We start from the raw sequence: 23,472 nt of genomic DNA on the forward strand, positions 1-23,472 counted from the left end.
TTTGCTTTGGATGTGCGTCAGGTGTATTTAAATTAAATTAATGACGTGGAAAAGAAAAAAAAACGCCAGTTAGGGTGCAAAAATTATATTCACGCATATTTTAAACTGTCTCCAAAGACTTTTAATTATATTTATTGATTTATTCATGTCATTATTGACAACAGGATAAATCCAGATGCCGTATCGTTGTGTTTTGTTTAACAACAGGTATTATTCACGTTGTTTTTATTCCTTCCGTTTTTCCCTGAATGCAACACAAATCTACATAAAACATGGCGCCTCCTTGGCAGTTTCAGCCAATAGCGAATCGCCGTTGGGTCCGTTGCGGCCCCCCTCCCCCTGATCTGATCTCCTTCCTGGATGGACGCCCCGCCCCCTGACGCCCCGCCCCCCGGACGCCCCGCCCCTCTCCTCTTCTCTCACGCTGTCATTTTAAAGCAGCGAAGCTCGAGTCTGTAAAAGAGAAACGTCGGGATGTTTACGTCCTGGGGAACATGTGATGTCAGAATAAACAAGCTCACACAAAGCAAACATCACGTGAGAGCCCTTAAAGTCACCTCATCTCATACATGTCCGGACCTGGGACATTAAAGTACTGCTAATAAAACACCTCCATCTTTAAAACAACAACAATAAAACCCAATTTATTCCTTAAATATGTTTATTTTTTTTTTACTTAGACATCAACTGTTTGCTGTAGTTTTAAAATAATTGCATTTAACGTGGGTAAATTTGTATTTAATCCCGTAAAAAAATGACTATAAAAGAACCGGAAGAGGAAGCGCGAGCCGCTGGTCTTGTTGTTCGTCCCTATCTGCCTCGCGCTGTTCCGACACCAAAAGAAGCACATGGACACGGCACGCGCCGACTGTTGCCTACCGGCGACTCTGCCGCGCTGCGATTGGCTAAATCTAGGTCACTCGCTGCCGCTCTCGGGATCCTATTGGCTAAAAATAGGTCACAGTCTCCGCCCACAGGTTTCCCCCATGCCAATGCCGCGTGACGGGCCGTCTGGAACGGGAGGGGGAGGGGGGGGGGGGAGCAGGAGGAGGAGGAGGAGGAGGTGTTTCATGTTTACTTCTTTATAGTAAACAGTAAAGTCCAATTATTTACATTAAATACAAAAATAACCACAGTAAATATGTCATTAATAAAGATTAAATTAAAACGTTTTAAAAATTCAATTAAAGAAGGAAATAATTCAAAACTAACAGACACTTGTTGACAGTACTTTTTCTTTCAATACTTATTTTACTTCTGCAGGATTACTGAATGCAGTATTTATATCTTCTAGTATTTATACTAAAGTATCTGAGAAGTTCTTCCAACTGTTAAACATCATTAATAGTTTTCATTATTTCCACATTTTTAATTATTTCGAGTTACATATTTTTGTAAACGTCTGATGTTACCCGACAGCTTCTTTCTTGCCTTGTGCAGCTGATTATTATCTTTACTAACGTTGATGTTTACTGTTATTTCTCCGTTTGTTTACACCTCACGGTTATAGGCTTGTTTTAATTTCATGCCGTTTTACCTTCGTTTTAAAGATTATCATGTAAAATGTGTCCAGAAACTACAGTTTGAAATATACTTCGGAGGTCTTTCGGTATAAAATAAATCTTCCAAATGTGTTTTCCTCTGAAATAACATCATGTTTTGGTTCATTTTAATCACGTAGTTTGTATGCAGGCCTCGGGGGAGGGGGGAGAGGGGAGAGAGGGGAGAGGGGAGCTAAAATGGATAATTAACTTTTAACAGCAGCACATGAATGAACATCATATAATAAAAATAAATAAAAATACCACAGCATGTGTTTCCTGTTGATAATAATGTGACCGCCTCATGAATCAGATGCAGCTGCTGCAACAAGAAGGAGCTGCTCCTCCTGTCGGGTGTCACGTTTATGACAGGAATGTGCGACTCCTTTAAAAAAGGCCAAAATAATCTCACGCACACACACAAGCAGGAGTGTGTGCGTGTGCGTGTGCGTGTGCGTGTGTGTGGCGAGCATCAGGAACTGTTTTCATGAGGAGTTTCCGATGGGATGATTTCCTCAAGCAGGCATCTTTTTAAGGACGTTTAAATGGCGCCACCTAGTGGCCGCTTGTTGGTAACGCGGCAGGAAAAAAAAATAAAAAAAATAAAAAGTGGCGCCACAAAGCTGCAGAAAACAAACAAAAAATAAAATGACATCACCCAGACTTTTTTTTTTTTTTTTTGGTGAGCCACGTGCCGGTGCACACGAGACCAGGTGGGGGGAAGGGGGTGGGGGTGGGGGGTGCAGCTGGGGTACCGAGGACAGCGTGAACAGCTTACCTGATGAGAGCGCGCTCCAGGTGCACCACACCTGCTCCATCATTGATGCATCTGAAACCGGAGCGCTCGGAAAGGCCGTCCTCCCGTGGTGGTGGTGCTGAGGGAGGTGTGTGTGTGTGTGTGAGGGGGGGGGGGGGGGGGGTTACATGAGGCCACTTCAGGGTCCCTGTAGGAAGGAAGTGTGCATGCAGACATCCACAGAGGGTCGATTGTGTGAAAGCAGGTCGGAGGTCAGATGCAGATTTTGTTTTTGAGGCATTTTGAGAGTTCACGTCATTAAAATCAGTGTTTTTACAGCAGAAGTTCATTTATACGTTTTTTGTTTTGGGGATAAACAAACATTTTCACGGCAGCTGTGTGTTTTCTGAACAACAACATTCGTTGCTGGAATAACAGCAACTTATTAAAACAAAATGTTTTCCAACTTCATGCCAATACATTAAAGTTAATCGTGATGCGCTACGTTATTTTCTCCAGCCTCAACACAAAAAAAACACAAACAACTATTTTTAATCAACCGTAACAATTAGCGACTCGACGCTAACGAACGCGAGAAAATGTTTTTCCAAGTTTGGACCTTTAAAAACAAGTTTGTTTTTCTGGAGGAAAGTGAGAATGAATCATTGATCGTTATCTTTAATTTGTTTAAACGGAACAAAATAAAAAAAATCAGGGATGAGGATGTTTCATTTTTTTATGTCCCAATTCATAGAGATGACAGTGAAAATATCAATAACCCGTTAAAACATGAATCTCTGTCCAGTTTTGTACCAAAGTCTTCCTGAATTACGTAGCTGCAGTTTCTGAATGTTTTCATAATTATTTTCAAAAACTTTCCAGTGTAATTTGGTATTTATTACCGTCCTAATTATGTTCAGTTAGCAGACTTTTAATTGATTCATAACGATGAACTTCTAGCATAAGTGGAGTCAGAAATGCAGAAATTCAGATTTATTTTTAAAGACTGTCCACATAATAAGTGCAAAATAAACCCTTTTTTTTTTTTTTCGAAAGCTGCAAAATAAAGTCGTATAATCCCACAAAGTTTGAACAAGATCTTGTTTCTCCTCCCGAACAGAAAATTTAACGCATCAATTTAAATAACAAACTTTAAGGCCGACAACGGACGTAACGTTTCAGTTTTGTTTTGTTTTTTTTGTTTTTTTTTTTATTTAATTTGAGGGGTTTTCAACAACTCACTTTTTAGGCAAAGAAAAGGATAGTAATTTAGTAATAATATTACATGTTTTAGTTTTACAAAAAAAAAACAACAAAAAAAAAACACGTCTGGACAGGACCTAAGTAATGAACTATGTGTACACGCTTCTGTTACAAAAAATGGGGGCATAAGTGTGTGAATGAATGGGGGGGGGGGGGGGGGGGGGGCAGGTAAAAGGGGGGCTGAAGGGGGGGGGGGGCATATCACATCGATACATATACTCATCCCGCTGTTTTACAAAGATAGTCCCGACTCGTTTCCCTCCCACCCGTACAATACCAACAATGATCAAAGAAAATGATACTTGGAGTAAAAAAACAAACAAACAAACAAAAAAAAAACAGCAAATAATCAATATATAATAAAATATAATACGAATTGTACAGTACACTCCGGTTATTTGTTTGTCCTTTTTAAAATCCCGAACACATTAAACAGCTGGAGTCGGGTTTTTATTTTTACCCCTCCTCTCTCTCTCGCTCGCTCTTCAACAGCGCCTCTTTACAAAATGACAAAAGTAGTGTACATTTAAAAACAAGGTCACCAACACTTTTCTGTTCCTCTTTTTGTTTCCTTTTGTTTTTTAAACTCCTTTTTTTTTTTTTTTTTTCCTCCTTTTCAGTCACTCCAGTCGAACCAGGTGAAACCTTCGGCGACTCCGCCAACCCTTTTTTTGTTTTTACCGTCCTACGAGTCTTTCTCGTGATTTCTCTCATTTGTTTTTCTTTTTTTTTTTTTTCTTCTTTAAAAGATAAATTTAATCTTGAAGGGCAAATATCATCTCAGTATAAAAAAGAAAAAAAAGAAAAAGGTGAGATTCTGCACCGAAGGGGGTTTTAAAAACAAATAAAACACACAGAGCTACAGACGAGGACTAAAACCGCTTAAACTGAAGAGTAACGTGAAAACAAGTTGAAAAAATAAACTGGTATCTGAGGTACCTCTACGATAGGTTGTTTCCCCGATCCGGGTTTCTGCTGCTAGTGTGGAAGTTGAAGAATAAAAACGGATGCTACTGAGATTCGTGTCGTCTGGAGTCTCTTCGGCTTCGAGGAAGAAGAAGAAGAAGAAGAAGAAGAAGGAGGAGGAAGAGGAGGAGGAGGAGGAGGAGGCCGACGGCACCGAAGGAGGTGCTGGATGGAGTCCACGGTAACTCACCCACCACCCGTAGTCAGTCAGGGTTGTGAGTGGGTGTGGTGGGGACATTATGGGTAGTTACACTAACCTCCCCCCTCCTCCTACCTCCTCCCCCCTCCTCCTCCCTCCGGTTGTTGTGTTAAAAACTCGCTAAACTCTCGCTCACCTCTTGGATTATTTAAAAAAAATAAACATCAAAAACAATCTAGTCTAGAAAACAGTTTTTTTTGTTGTTGTTGTTTTTTTTACTGACTGTACTCAGTCAGAACTGTTGATCTCTCGGGCTGGACCAGAACCGGGACTGGGACTGGGACCGGGGCCGTCGCCGTCGCCGGAACCGGGACCGTCACCGGGACCGGGACCGGTGACCGGTCGTCGGCGTCCGACTGCTCGTGAGATGACGGCGGGGATCTCGTCTTCAGCAGCGCCCAGTTCGCCGACCCGCCGCTGGGCCCCCGGCAGGAGAACTTGTGGCGGGTCAGCAGCCCGGCGTTCCAGAACCGGTGGCGGCATTTGTGGCACTGGAACGCGGCCTGCTTCAGGTGCTGGCCTCGGTGTCTCAAGGCTTTGTGCAGCGAGCCGGTGCGCCGCCCGCACACCTGGCACCGCAGGCGGGCGTGGCGGCCCGAGACCCGCGGCGGGTGCCGGACGGCGTGGTGCAGCAGCAGGGAGCCCTGCTTGGCGTACGTGGTGCTCGGGCAGATCGGGCAGGGGAAGCGCTTGATGGGCACGTCCATGGAGGTGAGTCCCGTGACTCGGACGGCGCCCCCGGACCACGACTTCACTCTCAAGGCGCCGCTTTTCACCCTCAGCTGGGCCAGCAGCTTCTTCTTGTTGATCTGCGCCTGCAGCCGGCCCCTCCTCTTCCTCAGCATCAGCAGCTTCCTGCGGGTGTCTTTACTCAGCGGGACTCCCACCAGCTTTCCGTCTCTCATGATGCTGTGGATCACAACGCGCCTTTTTTTCTTTCGGTGCTTTCTTGTCTGTCCATGACGCTTTTGGAAGTTTTTTGCGCGGTAGTGAAAAGGGTGCTGCTGCTGCTGCTGCTGTTGCTGTTGTTGTTGCGGTTGCTGCGGCTGCTGCGGCGGTGGCGGCGGCGGCGGCGGCGGCTGTTGCTGCTGCTGCTGCGGCTGCGGCCCAGAAGCCCCCGGCTGCATGTGGGACGGGGCCGTGTAGTTGGGACCTGAACCGGAGTCGTAGTAGAGCGGCGAGTAGCCCGTCGGCTGGTTCTGGTTGACGCGCTGGCCGCTGCGGTCGATGCCGTGCTGAGACAGCTTGTGCCGCACTAAGCTGTTGGAGTAGGCGAAGGCTTTGCCGCAGACCTCGCAGCGAAAGGACTTCTCCAGACCCACGCCGCCGCCGTGCACCGTCTGCTGGTGCGCCGTCAGGTGGAAGTAGTGGCGGAAGGACTTCCAGCACACGGTGCAGGTGTAGAGCCTCTGCGACGGCGTGCCGGACGTCGGCGACTTCTCTCCTTGGGAGCAGGACGAGAAGTAGTCGGACGTCCCCGAGTTGGCGACTTGACCGATGGCGGCGGCGCCGGCGCCTTTCACCCTCCTGCCCTGGTTGTCGATCTCGCCCTTCCTGTGCAGCTTGCCGTGTCTCACCAGGCTCTGAGCGTAGGCGAACATCTTCCCGCACAGGTTGCACTTGTAGTTCTTCTGTCCGGAGTGAACCGTGAGGTGCTTCGTGAGGTGGAACGGCTCGCGGAACATCTTGCCGCAGACGTCGCAGGCGTGCGGCTTCTCCCCCGTGTGGACGCGGTTGTGCCGCCGCAGCGTCTCCGCCCTCCTGAAGCGCTTGCAGCAGACCTGACATCCGTACGGCCTCTCCGAGCCGTCGCCGGGAGGCGCCGGGCTCCTCCTCCGCCTCACGATGGTGTTGGGGTCCCTTTTCTCCCGGGGCTTCCTCGGCCTCCTGGGCTTGGCGTGGGGCTGGCTGGGGTGGGTGAGGGGCATGGTGGAGCCGTTGAGGCCGGACGTGGACGACGGGCCGCCCATGTTACCAAACCCCAACCCCCCCAGCAGCCCTCCGATGATGTCCCTCCTCTCTCCTTCCCGGCTCTCCGTGTTTATGTCGCAGGAGGCGGCGGCCGCGGCGGCGATGGCCGACATGGCGCTGCTGGTGACCTCGTCCTCCGAGTCGTCCAGGAGGGAGGAGAGGGGGAGGTGGGGCTGCTGCGGTTGATGGTGGTGGTGCGGCTGCTGCTGACTCGACGGGTGGGGGTGAAGAGTCGGGGCGAGAGGGGCCTTGCGGAGCGTCTGGTTGGTCATCTCGCCGGCTAACGTGCCCTCCGAGGAGTACAGGGACGAAGGCGCCGACCGTCGGTAGTCCTCGACGCCGCCGCTGTAGGACGACTGGTTCTGGTAGCGACTTCGGGAATAGTCTGTGGCGTACTTGTCGTTGGCCATCCCCGCCCCGTTGTTGGAGATCCCCACCCGGTTCCCGCCGCTTCCCATTTTGCTGCTGCCGGGGTTGGAGGACGAGCTGCCGCCGCTGCCGGCCCGGTTCTTGGAGCTGCGCGGAGGTTTGCCGCAGGCGCCCGAGGCGGCGTGGTTGAGCAGCGAGGTGCTCTCGCGGAAGCAACGGCCGCACGCCGGGCAGCGGAACGGCTTCTCGTCGTGGATCTTCTCGTGTCTCGTGAGCGACTCTCGGCGGTTGAAGGACTTCTGGCAGATGCTGCAGACGAAAGGCCGGTTCTCCGAGTGGGTGACGCTGTGCTGGATGAGGTGACCCCTCTTTTTGAACCTCTTCCCACACTCGCCGCAGCAGAATATCCTCTCCGGGCTCGGAGAGTTACAGTCCGACTTCCTGTTTTGGCTCTCTGGCGTCAAGCCGTGGCTGCGGAGGTGCCGCCGAAGGCTGGAGAGGTGGGTGAAGGTCTTGCCGCATTCGCCGCAGTGGTAGAGGGGTTCTGGTTCGGGCTGCCCCGACGAGCTGCTGTTGTGACTGTCTTGGGATTTGGACAGCGCTTGGTTGCCGTTGGCTACGAGCACAGAGGTGGAGTTCGACGAAGAGGGGGCAGACGAAGAGGAGGAGACGGTGGAGGACGACTGCTGCGAGGACGACGAGAGCAGAGAGGAGTGCTGCGGCCCGACGCCCCCCGCTCCTCCTCCCACGAGGCCCGACGAGGAGCTCTGGCTGTGGCCGCTGGAGCTGCTGTTGTGGCAGTTAGTGACGCTGCTGCTGCTGTGGCTGCTGTGACTGTGGCTGCTGCCCTCCGTTTTCCTCTGAGGCAGGTAGCCCGCCATCGCTTTCTTCCTCCTGCTCCCGCCGCTGCCCGAACCCGACGTGGACGAGCTGTCTCCGGACTTGCCGGCGTCGTCTTTGGAGAGCGACAGGTGCAGCGGCAGCGGGAGGGGGAGGCCGGCCTCCTGCTGCATCAGTGATGCTATCTGGTTGGAGGAGAGGACTGGAATGCCTTGGAAATCAAAGCCGCCCAGAGGGGCCGGTTGGGGGGCCGGGTGGAGGGGGTGCGGGTGGTGAGTGTGGCTGTGTGGATGAGATAAGGCATGAGGGGTCAGCTGCTGCTGTTGCTGCTGCGGCGGCGGACCGGCGTGGCTGTGGCTGTGGGAGGAGTGGAGCGCGGGGGGAGGGGCCAGGGCCGAGTTGGACTCGGAGGCCCCCTGGCCGAGGCCCAGGCCCAAGTGGTTGTGAGTGCCCTGCTGGACGAGGAACTGCTCCAGGCTGCTGTTGGTGGGGACGCCGGACAGGAAGTACTGGTTGGCGGCGAGCATGCAGCTGAACTGCTGGTGGAGGCTGCGGGGGTCGGACTGGCCCACCAACGGGACCGCCGTGCTGGCGGAGGGGTTGTTGGAGGCCGAACTGGAGGTGGAGGGGGAGGGCGAGGAAGAGGAAGGGCCGGAGGAGGGCTGGGGGATCGAGAGGCCCGGGTGCAGCGGGGGAGGCGGGGGCGCCGGCGTGACGACCCCTCCGATGACCCCGGCGCCGCCCCCGCTGCTGCTCCCGCTGAAGTCGAAGCGTCCCATCCCGGAGTGGAGCTGCTCCTGAGCCAGCGCCGCCTCGGCCGGGTGGAACGGCCGCAGGAACTGCGGGTACCCCGACGACGAGCTCCCGCTGCCGCTCATCTTACTCGACTTCCTGGAGCTGTGGGACGACGACTGGCTCTGGTGGGAGATGGAGGAGGGCGGGGCGCTCATTTTGGCGAACAGCGACGAGGAGTCGGCGAAGGCGTTGCTCCGGGAGCTCTGGAGGGAGCCCAGGCCGAGGCCGGACAGCAGGCTCCCGGAGCTGTCGGCGGAGGGCTGGTGCTGCTGCTGCAGCTGCTGCTGATGCTGCAGCTGGACCTGCTGCTGGTGGCTCAGCTGCCGCTCTAATCCGAGGCCTTTGAACTGGTGGGCTTGGTGCCCACTCAGCATCTCCAGAATGTCCATGGGGTACTTGCTGAATTGAAACATCTCCAAACGCAGCGGTGGCAAAGTGTCTCGGGGGCACGAGTACCACCGAGCACTTTAGTCCGTGGCAGCCGGGAACAGCTGGGAGCCCTTAGCGGACTAATAAGGTCTGGGGGGGTTTCCCAGAGATTCAGAGTCAATAAGCCACTGTAAATCCACCAGGAGCCGATGCTCGATTTTCTCACATGAACGTGTCACTAATACTTTTACTCTCCGTGCGAGAGCGAAGCCTTCAAGTGCTTCTGTTGGATCTTATAAAAAAAAAAAAAAAAAAACGGATCATAAATAGGCAATATACTAAATTATATATATATATAAAAAAAAGCAGTCTGTAGTGTTTCTTTTAAGTGTTCCATAACCGTAAGGTGATTTCTTTTCTTTCTTTTTTTTTTTTAAAGTCAGCTCAGCAGTCCCGTGAAGCAGAGTGTGTCAGTTATTTCATCGGAGGACGACCCATCGCTTCGGTCCCGTCTCGATGGGAGCCTGGGGACACAAGAAGAAAACACCGGATAATGTCAGCGAGTCTTCGGGTTGATCAACTAAACAGCAACAGTTTATTGCTTTTAGGTTGTTTTTCTTCTTCTTGCCGTCGGTGCCTCAAAGCTCCGGATGCTGAAATAGCTCAAAAAAGGAACTTCTCGAATAAACAACTCGAAGCGATGGGATTTGGCCGAACTCAATCTAAGCAGGACAAATAAATGTTTTCAGAACAGATTATTCTTCCGGGTAATTTATGGGGACAATTTGATACAAGAACCTAAAGTCCTCACTTCCTGTTAAAAACCGAGCCGTTCCCACTTCACGAGGGCTTTATTTTAAAGAGAGGCAACTTTCACTCACGAAGAAAATAAACCGTAACCAAATCTTCTTCTTTCTTTTTTTTTGGGGGGGAGGCTAAAAATAAAAGTGTGTCCGACTCAGAGGCTTCGAGCAGCTGTTGTGCGGTTATTTTTGTACAACTGTGGAAATCTTAGAAAGAGTTCTGCAGTTGATGGTTTATTGAAGCAGGTGCTTTTTATTTTATTTATTTTTTGTACCTTACAACTTCCTTTTTTAACGTCGGCCAGCTTGAACCCAGCGAACCCGAAGCCCAGCAAGCTGCCGAAGACTCTCCGAAATCTTCCTCGCGGACGCGTTTGTCCATCAGGATTGTAGTTTTATTTCTGTGTTAATCGCAACAATAGTTGGCAAAAAGGCTGAAAAGAGAATCTAAACATCGAAAACAAACTTGAAACTTGAGAACTTGGAACAAATCCTGTTTAATGTGACGACAGACGTAACGCACTTCAACGTCAGCTCAAATTATACGAGAGGAAATGAAACTGCAACTATTTCGATTATTAATAATTCAAGTTAAAACCTCTGGTTGGTTTAAATGACTGAAAACTGAGTGTTTTTGTGTTTTGGACTGCTGGCTGGGGGTTAAAAAAACATTCATAGACATTATATGCAGATGAATCTTTTAACAATACTCGCTACTTAATTAGCTGCCCTGTTCGCCAGCAGAGGAGCGGCTGGTGTCCCTAAACGCCTCATGACTCCCGTCCAGCTCCTGCTGGACAACATGGCCGCCTGCCTGCCGGCGCCGCCAACACACACTGTTAAATGCCAGATAGGAAAAAAAAAAAAGAATAATAATTAAAAAAAAAAAAGACAAGAAAAACGGTGGCCTGGTGGAGAACAGGAGCTGCTGAGATCCAACGTTTCAGCTCGATCGTCAAGGTTTTTAATAATCAATTAAAGAATTAATCAACCGAACAACCAAACCTCAGTGATGAGCTGTCACTCAAAAAAAAAAAAAAAAAGGAGATTGTAATTAATACGAGTTTCAAAAACAGACAGCAATTTTGTCAACAAGCGCCTGACGGTGAAAAAAAAAGAATAATAACACCTCCACCTGTCAGGGATTTGGGCATTGTTAGGATTTTATCTATACTTTTCTCCATAATTTGGTAGATAAAATAAAGACATAATAAAAATAAAAATAAAAAAAGATGTGATAACATTAAACGATTATTTTATCATTGATTTTGGCGAAAATAAAAAGATAAATTGCTTATTGGTTCAAAACTCTAATGAGAGTGTAATTTGCTCATACGGGGATTGTTTTAATTTCACAGACAGAAGTCGTGCGATAAAATGAGCAGGATAACGAATTATTGACAGCAGAATCGTTTCTTATCGATACGCTAGTTATTTAATTTAATTTATTACCCTAGATAGTTATTTAAGTCTTTAAAGCACAATTTTAGATCCAAACACCAACAAGAAGTAAAAACAACTGTAATCTTAGTTAATTATATTTAAACAAATTTTTATCTTAAAGCCGTAAGTGCTTTAAAACTTTAAACTTAAAGCAGTAAATTTTTCACGTTTCGTCACGACGAAGACGCTCCGTGAAACATCTTTTGATTTTGATTTTTTTTTATGTGCTCTTCTCTCTGACCTCCTTCTGGCTCTTGTCATGAAGGAGTTTCCCCCGAGACGGAAACCAGAGACGTCCTCGCGCTCACATCTGTGTGCAGGACTGAAGCCTGGCGGAGCGGCAGAGGACACTCAAAACAACACACTATTTATACAGTCCATTATTTTGTTTTGTGTATAAATGCAGCAACGACTTCATGCTAAAATCAGCATGAAATACAGGCGACGTGCCGTTTAAAGCCCCGAATATGTTCCTGTATTCTTACAGTATTAATCAGAAACCTGAAGGAGAAATAATTGAGATTGTGAAATAAAGATGTTTCTGTTTAAAGAAGCTCTTCAGGAAATGTAAGCGTGAAGCTGCTTTTTTTTTTTTTTTGTGAATCTGGAAATGTTATTCTTGACTGTGTGATTGTGTTCAAAGGCTGGAGGTCCTAATCTAAGCGTACACAAAGCCGGCTGATCAGACACGCAGTGAAAGCAATTAAGAAAACAGTTGTCAAAAAAATAAAATAAATAAAAACCCTCTCCGATAAAGCCGGGCAATAAAAGCATCTTCGTAATTGCTAAATGAAAATCCCTCAAGGATGCTGAGAAACAGAGAAACGCTGGTTGGATCAGGCAGCAGAGGATCTTTTAGACATATTAGTTTTTATTATACTCACTTTTAAAGGTTTCTTTTTATCTATTTGGTACCGTCGGTTTTATTATCGGCCTGTCAATCATCCGTGAAGCACTTTGAACAGCACCGAAATGTACAAAAAGTGCGACACAAATACAAATTTGATTGATTGTCATATCAGAAATACGACACTGGATAAATATCGGCGACATCTGCAGCAGAAACACGGCAAACTTTTTTCCCTCCATTCAGAGACGTTAACACGAAGCCAAATTAAAAAGCTCAACGTGAAAGTTTTCTCCTGAACAAGTTTTATTTATAATCAGTGTTGCTCAGTAAAAACATGTCGAGCGCGCTGCTCTCTTCCTCATTAATGGTATTAAATGCAGATTTTAAGTGGAAGACAAACCTGCTGATCAACAACAGTCAAATAACATCAACAGCCACAACTAAAAAAAAAGGCACCCAAGTTCAGGAAAAGAAAATATATAAAACACGAACAATGTAATGAACTACAACCTGAAGATTTAAAAATACACATGTTTAAATAGAGTTTGGGTTATATAATTCATTTTTCAGCGAGCAGCTCATCTCACTGATCGGTGACCTTTTGACCCGAGAAGAGGAACAAATGAACGCATCACCGGCCGCCGATTGGCTGGAGTAAAAAAAACAACGACAGTTCGCAGTATATTTGTTGTCGAATGTCATATTTTATACTACATGTAATTTTGTTTGCTGCCTTTTCCTGCTGGTATGTTTAGCAGTGAAAACAAAAAACATGCGCTGCCATAGAAACCAAGTCCGGTATTTGTACCCAGACGAGGCCGCGACCGACTCTTATTTTGACTATCGTTCTATAAAACATCCGTAAAAGTGTGAAAACTGCCCGTAGAGCACAGCGTGACATCATTAAATGTGTTTAAAAAAATAATAATGATATACTTTACTAGGACGTAAGAGAAGGAAAAGCAGTGTAACATGAAATATTCACAATTGTGGTATTTATGCTGAAAAGAAATGGCATGGTTATCATTATTTTCTTCCTTGTTGCCCCCTCAAACATTAAAACAAATAAATTCATATTAGATATTGAATAGGAATTTGAGGCCAAATGACATTTTTATTTGGTCATTGTGGAGAAAAATCTGATTTCTTTTTTGTTTTTTTTACCCAAAACTGAAGTGAGTGAGCTTTTTTATTGCGACAAAAAAAAAAAAAACTAAAAATTGAATGTAATTTAATGACAGTAAAAAATGTTTTTTTTAGAGGTCCTACATCACTACAGATAATCAATAACACTTTAAGAAGCTGTTTTGGCAGCTCTTGATGGTTTTGTAACAACTACATTTGTTATTCCTCTTTAATTAGTCCTTCTAATGCCTGGTAGCGGCCAATATATCTTACAAAACATATTAAATTAAAAAAAGGAAATGTAATTCAGACATCCTATGAAGTAGAGGACGTTGAAGAAACTTCGGTAATAGAAACATAAAATAAAGTTTCAGGTCCCAGAAATTTCTTGTCATACAGCTGTTTTTTTTTCTGTGCACAGACGCTCTAAAATTGATTATACAACAACAACAATAATAATAATAATAATAAATTTGACTGCCTGCTCCCTTTGTTTACTTCAGTATTGTGGTTTTAGAAATGTCCTGCCATTTATGATCACACCACCCTGTAAATACAGATGTTTACCACTGTATGAGTGGGTTTAACTGATGCACACAGCCGTGCAATTTTTTTTGATCATTATTGTCCCGTTCACTAACGAGTACTTTGCATCCTCCAGGTTTTCTTTTTTTTTTTTTTTTGCAGCAACTCAATCATCTAACAAAACAACTCCTGTATTCAAAGGTTTCTTTGGTGATCAAGTTACTTATTCTTCATTATTTGAGCGTCATTTCTAAAAGAAATAAAATAAAATAAAAAAGTATGCAGCAGCTTTTTTACATATCCGGAGAATAAGTTGTAAAATAAATCAGACTGATGAATCCTGGAGATTTCGGAGGGAATGTTTTGCAACGATTGGTGAGATAGGAGAGTTTGTTTTTAAATATATTAGCTTCACTTAAAGTTGTTTACTGTTGATATGATCGAGCAGAGCACACGTGACCCACTCTGGGACGAAACAAAACTTGACTTGCATGTTGTTGTTTTGTTTTTTTTCTCCTGCATCTTACCGGCTGATCCACAGGTCTGCAGCTCCCTGCAGGAGGGGGAGGTGGGGGGAGGAGAAGGAGGAGGTGGTGGGGGGGGGGTGGACAGTCCGTTTTCCTCCGCCGTGACTTCAGGTCGACAACCTGAAACAGATGCATGAATGAGCGGGCAGGTCGTCGAGACGCATTCAAATAAAAATACAAAAATAAAAAACTCACCAGACCTCCGCTAGCTTACCCGTCAATCACCCGGCTAGCCAGCTAACGCTAGCTACCTGCCCCCCAAAAAAAAGAAAAGAAAAGAAAAAGAAATGCTAACGGTCCGTCAACCGACGAAATAAATAAATAAAGAAAACAGCATCGTTTGAGCTGCATTTTAAAAGTCTCAACCGCGTAACGTGTTTTAAAAATTAAGTTTACAACCCAGCTCGTTCAAAGCTCCCAGAAAAATAAACAAACAAATAAAAGGAGGTTGTTGTGTTCTGGCTACTTAGCATGAAGCTAAGCTAACAGCTTAGCGGAGCCACCGTTAGCTCGGGAGCTACAACATTAGCCGCCGAACTCCTGCTGGAAACGGATTCCTGTTTGTTTCCGTTTGTTGTTGTTTGTTTGTTGTTGTCGTCGTTTTTTGTTGTTGTTGTTGTTTGTTTTTTTTTTGTTGGTGTTGTTGTTTTTACCTCGTAAACTCCCGACGACGTCCGGGGGCACGAGAAGCAGCTCCGTAGCGCGGCTCCCTGGGCATGGAGCCGTCCGTCCTGCCTGTCAGCGGGGCCCTTTTTCTTTTCTGTTTTTTCATCCGTGGAAAATCACTGAAGGCCTCCGGCGGCCGGCGGCCCGAGGAGCGGCCGCTCGCGCGCTAACACAGCTCCGTTTCCGCTGGGCTCGCGACGTCCATTGTCTCCGACCCCGGACTTCTCCCGCCGCTCACGCGCCCCGCTCGCACGAGCTCGCCGCCTTTGTTCCGTCCCCGTCGCGTCTTCCCGTCGTGTCCTCCCCGGCCGGCCGCTCTCCGCCCCGTCTCGGTTTCAGGTGTCCCCCTCCGCGGACGACGGCTCCTCCGATGCTGCTGCTGCTGCTGGCGTTAAAATGGTAGTTTCCTGTCTGCATAATGGTTCCGGGTAGAGCCCAGGCGCAGGTTCGTCTGTCCGGCCGCGAACCACCGACCGACCGCCGCCGCCTCCTGCTGCTCCTGCTGCTCCTCTACATCCACCTCGCATCCACCCCTGCTCCTCGCATCCACCCCTGCTCCTCACATCCACCCCTGCTCCTCCGTTTGCAAAATACGGATCCTAGCCAGCATGATGCTCATGAATAAATAAATAAACCTCGCGCGTGCTTATGTGTGTGTGTTTATGTGTGTGTGTTTATGTGTGTGTGTGTTTATGTGTGTGTGTGTTTATGTGTGTGTGTGTGTGTGTGTGTGTGTGTGCGTGAGAGAAAGCGTACGTGCGCGTGCGTTTTTGAACTCCCATTGAAAAAAATAAAAATAAAAAAGAAGCCACAACAGAGCAGCCTGACACCGGACCATTAAGTGCCCATGCGCCAGTGTGTGTGTGTGTGTGTGTGTGTTTTCACACCAAGTGTGTGACATGTTAATTAGTCAATTAAAGATATTTAGGCTCATGCTGCATAACGTTACAGAGTGTGTGTGTGATTTTGTGTGTGTGTGTGTGTGTGTGATGCACGTGCTGCTGTGTGCCTCGTGCCTAATTTGCATTCAATTATAATTACAGTATTTTGTGGGTGTGTTTGACTGTTTACGCTGTCGCGTGTTGTGAGGACACAAGTGTGTTTACGCATGCGCAATGAGTCTCGAGCTTCCTTTGGGGACAAAAAACAAACAAGTAAACAAATCTGAACATTTTTTAGATTGAAGACTGGCTATAAGGGTTATGATTGTATTATGATATATATTATATTATATATTATTTAATAGAATATTGTTACTATTTATATATATATCGCATACATTTGATTTTATAATATATTTATTTTTTATTTATGATACGTCCCACCGACTCAGTCACTTTAATTGGAGCCTTTCACTCACATTTGTCACATACATTATCACCCAATAATCTATAATCCACTGTGTGCATCCATGTGAAATAATCTATGCAAGCAGGTTAAAGTTCACAGAACTCCTGTAATTTTTTTAAATTTTATTTCCAGAGTTTAATTGTAATTCATTTAGAGATTTGTGCTGAATTGGAGGGAACGGATGTTGTTAATGTGAGTGGAGCTTCAAGTTACTCCGGTGTAGAGACACCGTCAGAAAACACCATCACCGAGATGGAAAGCAGCAGGAACGAAGTGTGTGTTCAGGAGGTAAAACAGTTCATTCATGTCAAAAACATCAAACGTGTGCATCTCAACTTTAGACAATGTTTTTGTTTTTGTTGTTTTTTAAGCGTCAAATTCAATCACACAACACAACATGGAGGTTTAGTGGGATTTTTTTTATTTTTTTCATTATTGTTATTATCAATTCAAACAGTATGATTTCTACAAACGCAAAAATTGATCACCGATAACAAAAGGGTTTGCACATGTGAGACCTTTGTTTGGATGTTCTTGGAAATAGACATATAAGAGGGTGTGGTGGGGGGGCGGGAGGGGGGGGGGTGTAATAAATAACTGTATCATACAAGTTGAGGTATGCAGAGTAGCTTCGAGAGTACAAATACGCCCACCCCCCCACCCCATCCTCCCCCTAGTGGTAAACACACACACATATTCGCTCGCACACACACATACAGGCACACTGTTGTTGTTGTTGTTGTTGTTTATCAGGAGAGAACGTGGATTACAACATGTGTGTCAGACCTTTGAAGGTTTTGAGGAGAAAAATGAGCTGAAAATACAACATGTCATTTACACCGTTTTTTTTTTTTTTTTTTTTTTTTTTGCCTCGTTGTCTTTAAAAGTTAATGAGATGTTTTCATTGTGAAAACCGCAAAGCCGAAAAGGAAAGTCGCAACGATTCTCCTCCACTTCAGCAAACAACCGCTGACGCTTCAAAAAAAACAAAGAAGCAGAAACACTTGACAGCAGTTAGCTTCCTCCTCCCTTTTTAGCCCGTATTGCAGATTGTTGTTGCACAATATAAGCCTTCGCTAAAAGTTTTTACATTTTTCTGAAAAAAAATAAATAAATAAATAAAAGTGTCCTCGCTTTGGTGAATATAGCTCAACGAGAAAAAAAAGCTCCCGTCTGGGGTTTTTTAAAAAAAGAAAAAGAAACGACGCCAGGCCTTTAAATTTAATTCCAGGTTGATATGAACACGTAACGATCGCAAATTAAAACGGACGCGTGACATCATGAGTCAGCGTGATGACATCACCGACGCCTGCTTCTGACATCATCGTCGTCTTTTCTCTGATTGCATGAGCTCGTTTTGTTCTTCTCGTGAGCACAAAGGTTTTTCTTCTCGAATTCGACTGGAAAGTTGTTGTTTTTTTTATATTTAAAATCCAGGATTACACATTTAAAATTCACAGATTTAAAAAAAAAAAAAAAAAAAAAAAAATACGTTTGAGTAAAAGACCAAAAAAATAAATAAATAAATAAAATCAGGACTTCGTCGTCTCGTTGAGGGGGATTTTTTTTGTGTTTTTTTTTGTTTTTGTTTTTTAATACATAAACCATTAACATGTGAGCACATTTTGTTAAAACACTAAAGAGGTCTGGCAGGAAGCTTCGCTCAGTAATCAATCATGTCTGTCTTTTATAATACAAGTCAGAGGGGGAAGCTGAACGCCTGAAACAGGCCTCACGAGTCCCTTTCAACCCCGTGAAGGAGTCAAACCCGGCCGGCGCAGCGAGAAGGTCCATCTCACGGCCAGGGAAACAAAAACAAAAACAAAATCACAAACTATGACGTCGTCACGGTCGCCCGATCTTAACAGTGTTGCGCGATAATTCCTTCGTAGTTTTCTTTCGACAAAGGAAGGAAGAAAAAACAAATCTAAATAAAAAACTGATCGGTGAAAATGATGCACGCCAAATGAGAAGCAGACGCTGTACAGAGCACGGACACACAAAGATAAGTCGGTTTAGCCCTTGGTGTGAAGTGTCCATCGCCCCCCCCCCTCCCCTAACCCCCCCCCCCCCCACCCTCCCCCCTTCCCCTTCGTAGGAGGTGAGCAGCTGAACTCGCAGGTAACGCGCGGCGTCGTCGGCGTACGGGAGGAAAAAAACAACAACCTTCGACTCTCCGTGAAGTCGAGATGACAAAAGAAGTTGTTATATATATATATAAAAAAAAATTAAAAAAAAGTTTACCCTGTGAGGTCGGCTCTGATTCAAAACTTTGTTGTACTAATTATTATGCGAAGGGTCACAGCACAATGTTTCATAGATGATTAACACCCACTTTAAGAGAATCACTGTACAAGTCGGCTGAAATGTTCCTGCGGAGTGGATTTAACGTGACGAAGGCCCGGTCACACCAACTTCTTCACTCGCCGAGTCTCGTTTTGTTCTCGGGATTTTTTTAATTATTTAAATAATATAATAATAATTATTTAATAACTCATTTAATAATTCAATAGCTGGTCGCTAAAGGATCAAATTTTGACTTCTGTCTCAGCTTTCTGCAAACAGTTCCATGTTTTTTTTATTTTTTATATTTGTTTATACTCCGAAACAGGAAGGTAAATAAAAAAAAGGCAGATTTTCAAGTTTAAAAGTAGATTTTGACGCAAAAAAAAAAATTGCGCAGATTTCACTGGAATCAGCTGATTTCACTGGAATCAGCCGATTTCACTGGAATCAGCTGATTTTCCTGGAATCAGCTGATTTTCCTGGAATCAGCTGATTTCCCGGTGAAGTGCTGGTGTGACTGGACCTTTATGGCAGCAGTTCGATGTTGGTACTGTTTCTTTCCCCTCAATGGCTTTTTTTTTTTCTTTATATCTTTGATCTCGTGCCAATCGAGCCGCGAAGCGATTAATCGGCAGTCGTCGGCACTCGACTCGATCGATTCGACGTTTTTCTTTTTTTTACTTTGATAGTCCGATCAGGACGAGAGCGAGAGCTGATCACATGTCCAGCCTTTAGCCTTTACATACGGTTTTCAACTAAGTATACACAAAAGATTCCTACAGGGTTCAGTAATGTTAATATTCGTATTATTAATCAGGTTAATTTCATACAAAAGCAACTTATTTGGCGTTAAATACTGTTTTTTTTTTTTTTTATAAATACAAAGACAAGCAACCCCCCCCCCCTCCCCCACCTCCCCCCCGTCTGTCTCTCCGTCATCCGCGGTGGAGTCAAAGACGGATGAATCTCCGACGGAGGCGTTCGAGGACGGCGCGATAAAACAAGGACGAATTCAACAAATTTTGACTCAGCGGAAATCCTTCAATAAAAGTCACAGCGAAACCCGGCAGCCTTTAAACTGCCCTTTACTTTCTTTTTCTTTTTTTGCTCTTTTAAACGAGGGCGTTCGTTTTCCCTTTGACAAAGAATGGCTGAATATTCTTTTTTTTTCCAGGCGTAAGTGAAACGGAGAGAATCGATTGGCCGATGAGATTACGGTCGTCATCCACCGGTTTCTTTTAGTTTTTAAGAAGGGGGCGGGGCCTCTTTGCTGCTCGCTCTCAGGGCAGATTGAGATCCAACTTCATCGTCCCACCGGAGAAAAAAAAAAAAACCCGCCGTGCTGCTTCCTTTCTCTTCAGCCTTCACCTCCTCTTTCTTCCTCTTCCTCTTCCTCTTCCTCTCTCTCACACTGTCACCTCATTCTTACTCCCAGTCCGCAGTCCCTGCCCTCCTCCTCCTCCGGGGATGAAGTGCAGCTGTTCGATGGTGCTCTGCCTCTTGTTGGCGAACGCCATCCGCCGGGAGTTGGGGTGGCCTCCTCCTCCTCCGCCCCCTCCTCCTCCACCACCCCCTCCTCCGCCTCCTCCTCCTCCGCCGCCGTGGCCCCCGTGGGAGTCCCAGCCGCCGTGCATGCCCATCCCGGACATGGCGGCCGAGCTGCGGTCGTGGTCGTGGCCCGGCGTCGGGTGGGAGTTCATCTTGATCATGTGGTGGCGGTCCATGGACGGCGTGACGCAGATGTTCTGCTGCGACTGGGCCTTCTGGTGGTGGCTGAGCCGGCCCATGGTGGGGACCATCCCGCCTCCCCCTCGGTCACCTCCCCGGTCGACTCCTCCCATCAGCAGACTCATCGCCAGCAGCCGGTCCTCCAGGCGGTCGGGGGACACCAGGAGCCGCTCGTGGGACCTGGACGACACAGATATGCAACATGACACCTGGATATCATCTTTACTTTTTTAATAGCAACGTTTAGTGGAAGTTTACGGAGATAATTTGATGATGTCATTGTTTACAAATTCTATGTTACTTCATCTTCTCAAAATACAGTTTTTTGTACACTGATTTGAAGTGTTATGTAAGTTTAAGATTCATTTTTTTTATCATGTTTGTCCTTCAGTTTGGTTGCAGAGCTGCTCGGGTTTAGATATGTTAACATTGTTATAATTAATACTATAAATGTTGTTATGAATCCTGCCTGTTAGAGACATGTCCTACTGAAGTCCCAGAAGAAGTAAGTGGAACTTATTTTACATTATTTCCCTAAAAAAATAAAAGGTAAAAGTTTAAGAGTTGAACAGAATCTGTTATGTAAATTTAACAGCATGCCGTCACCTCGTCAGCCTCTTTAGTCTTTAATGCACCCGTCCCGCTCTTGGCTTTCATTAAACATCAAACTCAGACTCTCTTTGCTCTTATTTTCTCTTCCTGCAATTCATTCTTCTTCGACACCGTTCAGATCTCTGATCTGGTTTCTTTTTTCCCTTCGGTACTTTTCACCTGCTCCGACCTCACCTGACCCCACCTGACCCCACCTGACCCCACCTCATCCCCCCCCGGTCTCACCTGCGGAGCGTCTGCGACGTGGAGCTCCTGCTGGTGTTCATCATGGCTTTGTAGTACTGGTGTTGCTGGTTCTTGGAGAGGCGGGACAGCGTGTTGCCCTCCCCCAGCGCCAGCAGCTGGTCCTGGGAGCGGACGCGGCGCGGCGGCCGGTCGAAGGAGGAGCTGGTGTAGTGCGACTGGCCCGGCAGCGGGTAGGGGTTCGGGGTGGAGGCCGGCATGTGCAGGTGGGGCCGCGAGCCGTGGAGCGGCAGCGTGCTCTTGGAGCCCAGCATGTACTCGCCCCCCCACGGCAGGTGGTGCTGCGAGGAGTAGAAGGAGGGCGCGGCGTTGTTGGAGCGGCGCTTGGAGGAGGAGGAGTAGTAGTTGGAGTACTCGTCCAGCTCTTTCTCTGGTTTGGAGACAGAAAATGTGCAAAATGTGAATGAGGCCGCAACAGGAAGCGCTTGTTTTATTTATTAATTAATATGTTGATCGTTTCTACAACGAGGTGGTTTAGATTAGTGATTTCATTTATACAGACCAGAAGTTCATGCGACTTTGTCAAAGGGCGTCGCCATGGCGGTGCGGCAAAGTTTGACGTCTCACCGTGACACAGGAAGTTGATGTTTAAGGTCAAAGGATGCTCCAAACATCACAAAACTTTGCACGAGTCAGTCACCAACTTTCATGAGTTTTTGAAGATGTTGAAGCCGTCGAAAAAAAGGCCTTTTCTTTTTTTAAGAAGAAGAATAAGGAACGAGATCGAGAAAAAAATTAAAACTGATCTGCGGACCTTCGCACGCTGCACGTCGAGCACACCAGGGTCCGCAGATCACGAATAAGTTTTGATTGTTATGCATCATGACACCCAGACAAATTCCCTGTATGTGGAAAAAAAACTTTAAAGGGGGAAATAGAGATATTTAAGTTATAAATATATATATATAAAAAAAAAAGAGTTAAGAAGAAGAAGAGCTGGAACCAGAGACTGTTTGTTATTTTGTTTTGGGTTTATTGAACAATGAATGAATTAAATTTGTTGTCAATCAACTGATAATTTCATTTTAAATAGTCTCAAACTGATAGAAAAACAAAAGAAAGAAAGAAAGAAAGAAAGAAAGAAAGAAAGAAAGAAAGAAAGAAAGAAAGAAAGAAAGAAAGATCAAAGATCAAATGTAGATGAAGGAGTCAGAGGAAGAAAAGAAGTAAAGAGAGAGAGATATGTATAATAATAATAATAAATGTTGTATGAGGTATAAAAGAATAAAGGTTAAAGAGGACACGATGGTAAATGAGATATATTTATATATATATATATATATTTATAACATTATATATTTATAACATATATATATATATTTATAAACGAGATAAATGAGGTGAAACTGAAGAGTGAAGAGTTGAAGGAGGAAACAGAAAGTTTCATTAACGGTGAAACGCAGCAGCGTTTCGGCCTCTTTAATCTTCAAAGCATTTCCATGGAAGCAGCTCCCCGAGAGCCAATTTAAAGCTGACCTTTACCCGAGCGACCTCTCTTGCCTCTTCGTCCTCCTCTTCGTCCTCCTCTTCATCCTCCTCTTCCTCCTGTTTGTTCCTTTGTCTCCGTCTCTTTTGTTTTTCCGTTTCCGCCCATTGCTCTTCAGGTTTTTTTTCTCCTCTCATGTCCTCTCTCTCCGTTTACTTCCCTCCAGCGAGGCCAAATTATCTCGAGGGTTTCTCCCCAGCTGCAGACAAAGAAGCCTTTTTTCTTTTTTTTTTAAATCGGTGTCCTTTCTGCAGCGCCGTACGGGGAGCTGCTTCAAAAGGCCGCGATCCCTCCGGTAGAGCCGCACCGGCAACGTCTTTAGTCTCCGTTTGAAAACTGACATTCAGGCTGTTTTTCTTTATAAAATGTAAAAAAAAAAAAAAAGGTTCAGCTCGTTTCTGGTTAACAGGCGATGAAACTATTTAGCACGAAGGAAGTGATGTCTCTATGTTTGAGGCTTTTTGGTAATAAATTAAATAAAAACATTTATCTACTGCAGGAGACTTGTAATATAAAGTGACATTCGATCTTTGCTTTCACGTCTGGTCTTTAAAATGCATTCTTGTTATCTTAATTTTGTGTCTGCAATATTATCCAAACTCTGTATGCAAATTAGGTGGGCGTGGCTACCACTTTGAATTTTGAGGAAGAGGTGGAAGTCAGGTGACCTTTCAACTTGTAGGACTGATGATTTTTTTTCTTTGTTATGCATCACTGGATTTACGTTTGCCGGACTCCTTCAACTTTGCATTAAGATGTTATTCTGATCAGTTTTGCGG

At 45.7% G+C, this 23,472-nt stretch overlaps 2 protein-coding genes across 3 annotated transcripts in view; both read right to left on the reverse strand.

The window, feature by feature from the left end:
* Positions 1 to 3,532: 3,532 nt before the first annotated feature.
* LOC138209927 (zinc finger protein 865-like) lies at positions 3,533 to 15,651 on the reverse strand. Its single transcript, XM_069168734.1, has 3 exons — positions 14,976 to 15,651; positions 14,323 to 14,442; positions 3,533 to 9,573 (listed from the first exon to the last, which is right to left on the reverse strand). Exon 3 carries the CDS (start codon positions 9,091 to 9,093, stop codon positions 4,921 to 4,923), a length of 4,173 nt encoding a protein of 1,390 aa, XP_069024835.1. The 5' UTR covers positions 9,094 to 9,573; positions 14,323 to 14,442; positions 14,976 to 15,651; the 3' UTR covers positions 3,533 to 4,920.
* A 2,772-nt stretch (positions 15,652 to 18,423) lies between these two features.
* The window catches only part of shisa7b (shisa family member 7), a 34,383-nt gene continuing 29,334 nt past the window's right edge, over positions 18,424 to 23,472 (reverse strand). For both annotated transcript variants that reach the window (XM_069168735.1, XM_069168736.1), the window contains 2 exons: positions 21,190 to 21,577; positions 18,424 to 20,532 (listed from right to left, as the gene is read on the reverse strand). In XM_069168735.1, the coding sequence (XP_069024836.1) occupies positions 20,031 to 20,532; positions 21,190 to 21,577 (890 nt within the window). In that variant the 3' untranslated portion in view covers positions 18,424 to 20,030. The remainder of the gene's footprint in view (positions 20,533 to 21,189; positions 21,578 to 23,472) is intronic.

The sequence above is a fragment of the Embiotoca jacksoni genome, unplaced genomic scaffold (genome assembly GCF_022577435.1).
Source record: "Embiotoca jacksoni isolate LCO1_2020_lvr unplaced genomic scaffold, fEmbJac1.0.p SCAF_41, whole genome shotgun sequence".
Classification (NCBI taxonomy): domain Eukaryota; kingdom Metazoa; phylum Chordata; class Actinopteri; family Embiotocidae; genus Embiotoca; species Embiotoca jacksoni.